The sequence below is a fragment of the Oppia nitens genome, unplaced genomic scaffold, assembly GCF_028296485.1.
Source record: "Oppia nitens isolate AA-2021 unplaced genomic scaffold, nextdenovo-longstitch-racon4-pilon3 scaffold21_pilon_pilon_pilon, whole genome shotgun sequence".
NCBI lineage: Eukaryota > Metazoa > Arthropoda > Arachnida > Sarcoptiformes > Oppiidae > Oppia > Oppia nitens.
The window spans coordinates 467,170-474,298 of NW_026533201.1; the positions used below are offsets into that span (position 1 = coordinate 467,170).

General features: G+C 17.8%; 1 protein-coding gene across 1 annotated transcript; it reads right to left on the reverse strand.

Moving 5' to 3' along the window:
- Window positions 1-647: 647 nt before the first annotated feature.
- On the reverse strand, window positions 648-3,313 carry LOC128953228 (uncharacterized). The gene is made up of 4 exons (XM_054298704.1): window positions 3,219-3,313; window positions 2,648-3,139; window positions 1,821-2,311; window positions 648-1,007 (listed from the first exon to the last, which is right to left on the reverse strand). The coding sequence occupies exons 2-4, from the start codon at window positions 3,078-3,080 to the stop codon at window positions 648-650; spliced, it is 1,284 nt and encodes a 427-aa protein (XP_054154679.1). The 5' UTR covers window positions 3,081-3,139; window positions 3,219-3,313.
- Window positions 3,314-7,129: the final 3,816 nt, after the last annotated feature.

Here is a 7,129-nt window from a genome sequence, read left to right on the forward strand (position 1 = left end):
TAAAATAATAATTATATAATATTTGTACAATGATTGCCGTTAATCAATTTGAATGTAATATTTAAATAGTTTATATTTTACATAAAAACCATTCAAATTATTTGATTACAGTTTATGAAAAAAAAACTGCATTTTTTAATTAAAAATTATTTACTGTTTTTTTTATACAATAATAAAGTATTTACATTGTATTAAAATATTGTAATATGTTTTTTTTAAAAATGTATATTTACAATAAAATAAATAAATATTATTTTATAATAATTATAATAATAATAATACTAAACATATTATTTAAACAAAAATAAAATCAATATTTATTTAATTATTTAATATATACTTTATTATAAATATATACAATATTGTAATTAAAAAAAAATAAATACAACAATATGTATATAACAAAAAAAACAACAAATATAAATAATAAAATCTATTATATATACAGTAAATAATTATATACAATAATATTTTATAATAATTAATTAAGTAATTAATTATGTAAATAATAATATGTAAAAATATACGATAAATTTTTGTACTAGATTATATTTGATGGGAGGGGGGGGGTAGAAATACAATAATGAGATTTTATTAAATATATAATATAAGTGTGTGATGGGGGTGTGTGTGGGTTGGGGTTGGACCTAATCTTTACAATTGCTAACTTTATTACAATTATTATTACTGTTATCATTATCATTATCATTATATACATATTTTTTCATTAAAATTACAAATACAATAGTACCCAGTATACTCAAAACTAACAGTGCCAGTGGCAATATGACAAATATCAGGGGCATCGACTCCAAATAGGGTCCCAATATGAGGGGCGGCAGAAAATTGAAGGCACCGACAAAAAAGAAAATCATAGTACCTCTACGGTTGCATATGTCCAATTGGGAACCGGCTATACCCAGTATACCCGGAAATAGTATGGAAAACCCGTAGCCGACGGCTATGGCCAGTATCCATATGGCCACTATCGAGTGGCTGGCAAATGCCTATTGTTTTTTTCATAAAAAAATAATTATAAAATATTTATAAAAAAAAAATTAAGTTAAAATTATTAGTACAGTATTAATATTAATATTATTTAAAAAAATAAATATTAGTTAAATTAAATTTTTCACTCAATTTATTAGTAAATCTATAATTTTATTATACTATTAATATACTACTAATACTATTAGTATTATTATTATTATTATCATATATCAAAAAACAAATAATTAATTAATAATTAATTAATTAAAAATCATTATAATAGTTAGTACTGGTATTATTTACTGATGAGTATTTATTTTTTTAATAAATAATTAATAAAAATTATTATTATAGTTAGTACAGGTATTATTTACTGATAAGTATTTATTTTTAAAAAAATAAATAAATAAAACTATTTATGATATATAAAATTAAACTAAACTAAATATATTTGATAATTTTTTTTTTGACATAAAAGTAATATTATTGAAATATTGATATTTTTTTAATAGATATATTTAATAAATATATAGTTTATATTTATTATATAAAAACTTAAAATATGTATTTTATTTTTAAAAATATTTATAACATAATTAAATTAAAACTCTAAAACTTCGGTTCCCTATTAATTAATTTAATAATAATTTTATTATTATTATTATCTTAATTATCATTAAATAATAATAATAATAATAATCTATATAACTGTAATAGTAATTTAAAAATAAAATGTAAATGTAGTTTTAAAACATTAGAGATACTGTATCTATAAATATATATATATATGATATATTGATATATACAGGTAGTTGAATAGTTTTACATACCAGTGCCACCATAGCTATCAATGTAAATACATAGTGATAGGCAATCATATATTTTGTCGACACTTTGATGGCTATGAAAAAATTCAAGGCTTGACTACAGGTATAGGATATGCTTAGTGCCGATGATATAATGGCTGCATTGTGTGCCGGTATATGTAAGGGTATACACTGGAAATAGGTACTGGCAAAATTAAAATAGACCAATTCCAATGAGTTGATACAGGCTAGTGTCATAGCTACCAGTGCCAGTATGGTTAGTTGAATTAAGGGTCGACACGTGTTAAATGGTTTGATGGTAGTGTCCGGGACATCCACTATACTAGTAATCGGGTTATTATTATTATTATTATTATATGATTTAGTAGTAGTAGTAGTAGTTGTAGTAGTAATTGTAGTTTCAATATCTTTATTATTATTTTGATTATTATTTTGATTATTATTATCTGTTTGATAACGGCATATAATAAATAGTATCAACAATATTATGGGACCTGTAATTAAAAAATTAAAAAACAAAATAAAATTTTAAGAAAAATTTATCAAAAAAAAAAATAGTTTTAAAAATATTATCAGTTTGTTATACCTGTATATTATTATTATTACTCATAAATATTAATAATAATTTAAATCAAGTTTTTTATTAATTAAGTTTTAACTCTTAAATATTTTGATAACTTATTTAAATAATTATTATTATATTATATATATAAATAATAATCAAAAAGTCTATTGAAAATTATAATTATTAATAATTTAGATATAAAACAAAAATAATTGTTTTAATTAATTTAATTGAATATTTTTGTTTATTTCATTAACACACTTACATATAAATAGTATTGAACCGCAAATAACATAGGGTGTAACCAGTTTAGCCCGGCGCTCACCATTGGTAATACCTATTAAACTGGTTACATGGTCAGCTAACTGATGCTGATGACTATCAAGGACAGTTAGATTATAAGCTAAGTAGCTATGACTACTGTCCATAGTATGCACCGGGTGCTGCTGCTGATGGTGCTCAACCACCAGTTCCCCAGTCAGATAGGGTGCATCAATCAATGGTCCCAAACTGGCACCTATACCGTACATCAACTGTGATACAAATAGTACCAGTTCCGATTTATCTGACCACAGTTCAATTAGCCAGACATTGTAGGCAGTAGTCCAGGCACCGGCACCCATGCCAAATATAAATGCACACAAATAGTATTGCCATAGTCGGGTACAATAGGGTACCGATATGGTTGCCGATGCCATCAATACCAGTAATATGGCAACAAATAGTTGCCTATTTAGATAATTATATACTAGGCCAGCTTAATATAAAAAATTAGCATGCTAATTATTATTTTTATTTATTTTTATTTATTTTTAATTATAATTAAATTAGCTTACATAATGTCCCGGTCACGTGACCGGCTGCCTGTACTGTTGAATACAGTGATACCAATTGTAGGCTAGTATTCAATGTGTATTTAAAATCAATAAATGCCGGCCCAACTGATGATGAACAAATTGTCTAGGTTAAATTATATTATTTTTTTAATTTTTTTTAATTAACAATCAAATAATTTAATCAAAAAAATAATAAATAAATAAATAAATTTTATTTTATTTTATATTTATAATTAAATATACTTGTAATATATATATGTATACTTACATAAAATAAATGTGTAACTAATAGTACTAATGAATAAACATATTTTTCGTTAAATAATTTTTTTGTAAACATTTTTAGCTATAATTGATGTTAAAAACAATTTTTTTTAACACAAAGTAAACAATAAAAAAAATATTAATAATTTTTCAATTATATATATTTATATATATATAATTATTTTATATTTATAATAATATTATTAGTTTTACAAAAAAAATATATAATTATTAATTTATTTTACACAAAATTTTAAACAAATTAGAAAAACATTTATAGATATATAGTTTTTTTTAATTAAAAAAACTTTTTCAACAAAAAAAAATTATTAAATAATTATTATTATAACTAATAATTTTAGTGTAATTTTGTTGCGAAAGTTTGTAAACGTTTTTTTTTAAATATTTTTAAAAATAAAAATATATTGAAATAATTAAAGTTTTCTAATAAATTATGATATTATTATTAATTGAAAATAACATATTTTTTTTGTTTGTCGTTAAACTATATGTTAAAGCAATACATATATAAAAAAAATAATAATGACTTTAATTATTATTTTTTTGTAAATTATTATTTTGTAAAAAAACTTTCCAAATAAAAGTACAGTAAAACTACAATAAATAATACTTGCAATAAAAAACTATAATATACTACAGTTATACTGTTATATATATTATTTTGATGATAAATTGATGATAATAATGATAATATTAGAAATATTAGAAATTATTATTATTAATTATATTGTTTATAAGAATAATAAAAAAAGTTAATTATTATTTACAGAAATAAATAATTTTTCCACTTTTTCCATATATATATATACTGTATATTAACATTAATATTACTAATAAATATAATACAGTAAATACTAAATACAAGTGTAAATTTTGTTATAATAATAAATATTAGTTTATAAAAAATGTAAATATGTTTTACTGGGAAACTAATTTTCAAACTATATATTATTTTATAAAACTTAATAATATATATATATACTGTATAAAGTTTTTATTATACGTAAAATAAAAATGTAAATGTTAATTTGTTGTATCATCAGTTAAATAACAAAAAATAAAATAAAATGATATTTAAAAAAAGTTAAGCATTTATTTATATTAGAATATAGACATAGAAACTAATAAAAAAAACAATTGAAATAAAAACAATAAAATAAATAATTTGTCAATTAATGGAAATTTTTTTTTTGTTAATTAACTTTTTGACATTGAATTTTGAAATAATCTAAACTATTTATTTTCTATACTATTATATATATATATAACAAATATATTGATTTATAAAAAAAAATATTTTAAATATTTTTTATTATTTGTTAAATAGATTTTATGCTAATATAAAAAATCTATATTATTTAGTAATATTATATAATGATCAAGCACATATATATATATTTATACATATACTTGCATATTTACATAACTGGTAACATTACTTGTAGCATTATGTTTTTTTTTAATTTTATTTTTTATTAATGTATATTAAATAAATTTTTTAAAAAATAAATTAAATATTTAGTTTTTTTAGGATAGATAAATAATTAGGAAAAAAATAACTATTAATAATTTTTTTTGATTTTATATATTTAAAACAAAAACTAAACTAGATAAATTAGTTTATTAGATTGTTATAATATATTAATATATATTTAAAAATGTAAATTTTTTACAAATTAACATTTTATTTATATAATAGTTTGTATTTTTAAAATAAAATGATTTTAGAAAAAAGTAATAAAAAGTATTATTTATTATCTATTTTTCATAACTTTTAGTATTTAATAAGTAAATCAATTAATATTATTTTGTTTGTTTGTTTGCTATATATATATTCAAATAATTTACTTTAAATGTATTATTGCAATAAATATATATATATATATATACTGTATATAATATATTATTACATATTCAGTATAGATATATACATATATTTTTCTTAAATAATATACATAAAAAAAATTTAATATATAAAACAACTTATATAACAACTATAATGTAAAATAAATACTATATAAATACTATTCAAACAATTTTGTCTAATCATTAGAAAATCAAATAATTCAATTTAATAATAATAATAATAAAAAACAGATAATTATTTTTTTATTATTGATTTTTTTTTGTTAATACTAATTATATATATATATTATGTCTATTCAAGTACTTTAAACACACTTAACAAATGTTACCCAAAGAACTTGTTATATAAATATTATTAGTTATAAAATAGTTATCAATAATAATAATAATAATATTGTAACAAAAATATTGATAATAATAGACAACAAAAAAATTTCATCAATTTTTTTTGATGCAATTGATTGGTGTATAAGTTGTAAAATATATTATGTTATGTAATGATTTTCAACAATACAATAGTAATCAATAACTAAAATAATAAATATAAAGTATAAAAAAATATTTTTAGTCTATTATTTAATTAAGATTTTTTTTCAAAATAAAATAAATGATCTACGGGATTTTTTTCCTAATAAAATATTTAATAATAAACTTATTTTTGTTTTTAAAAAAATTAATTGATCATGATTATTTGTACTAAACTTTTTTAAACTTAATTAATTAAGTAAAGTAAATAAATATATATATAATATAAATATATATACAGTATATATATATAATATTTAAATGTCAATATTAATTAGACAAATAAATTAATTTTATTTTATTTTTTTGAAAAAAGTATAAATAGTTAATATAATTCTGTTATCGTTATTATTATTAATTTTTTGTGTTCAAAAAAAATTAGTTATTTTATTAATTTATTAATTTAACATTTAAAAAAATAACTTTATAAAAAAATTATTATAAAAAATTTATTAATCGCTGTGTCATTCAAAAAAATAAATAAAAAATATGTTATATGTTATTTTTTAATAAATTATAACTATTAGTCTCTTAAGTATTTAATAATAATATTATTATTATTAACTAAAAAAATATAATAATAATCATTATCAATAAGTATAATATTAATAATTATATTAATTAATTAATTATAAAAATAATTATGGAAACTATTAGAGTGTTTGCTAAAAAATTAATAATAAATCAAAAACATATTTACACATTGATATTGTTTGGCACACATTTACTATATGTAATACAATTATATACTTATTATTGTATTTTTTTTTGAAAATAATTTTTTCTAAAATAATTTTTAAATATTTTTTTTATAGTCAATATGTTTTTCATCATTTGGCCCGGCTTATGTAGATTTCAAACATCTATTGAATACAACCCTACAATTGGTATCCATGTTTCCAACCATACAGGCAGCCGGTCACGTGACCGGTACATTAAGTTAGTATTTATTTAAAATAAAAATAAATAAATAAATAATATTATTAACAATAATTTTTTTGAAGAATAATTCAATATATTTAGTTTATGATAAAAATATATATTAATAAATAAATATATATTTTAAACTATAAATAATAAAAATTAGCATGCTAAATATTACTTGTAGTATATGCTATTAATTATTATATTTAAGTAATAAAAAATAAACTAATAAAATTTAGCATGCTAAATATTATTGGTAGTTAATATACTGGTACATTAATATTAATTATTTATTAACTAATTTTTATTAA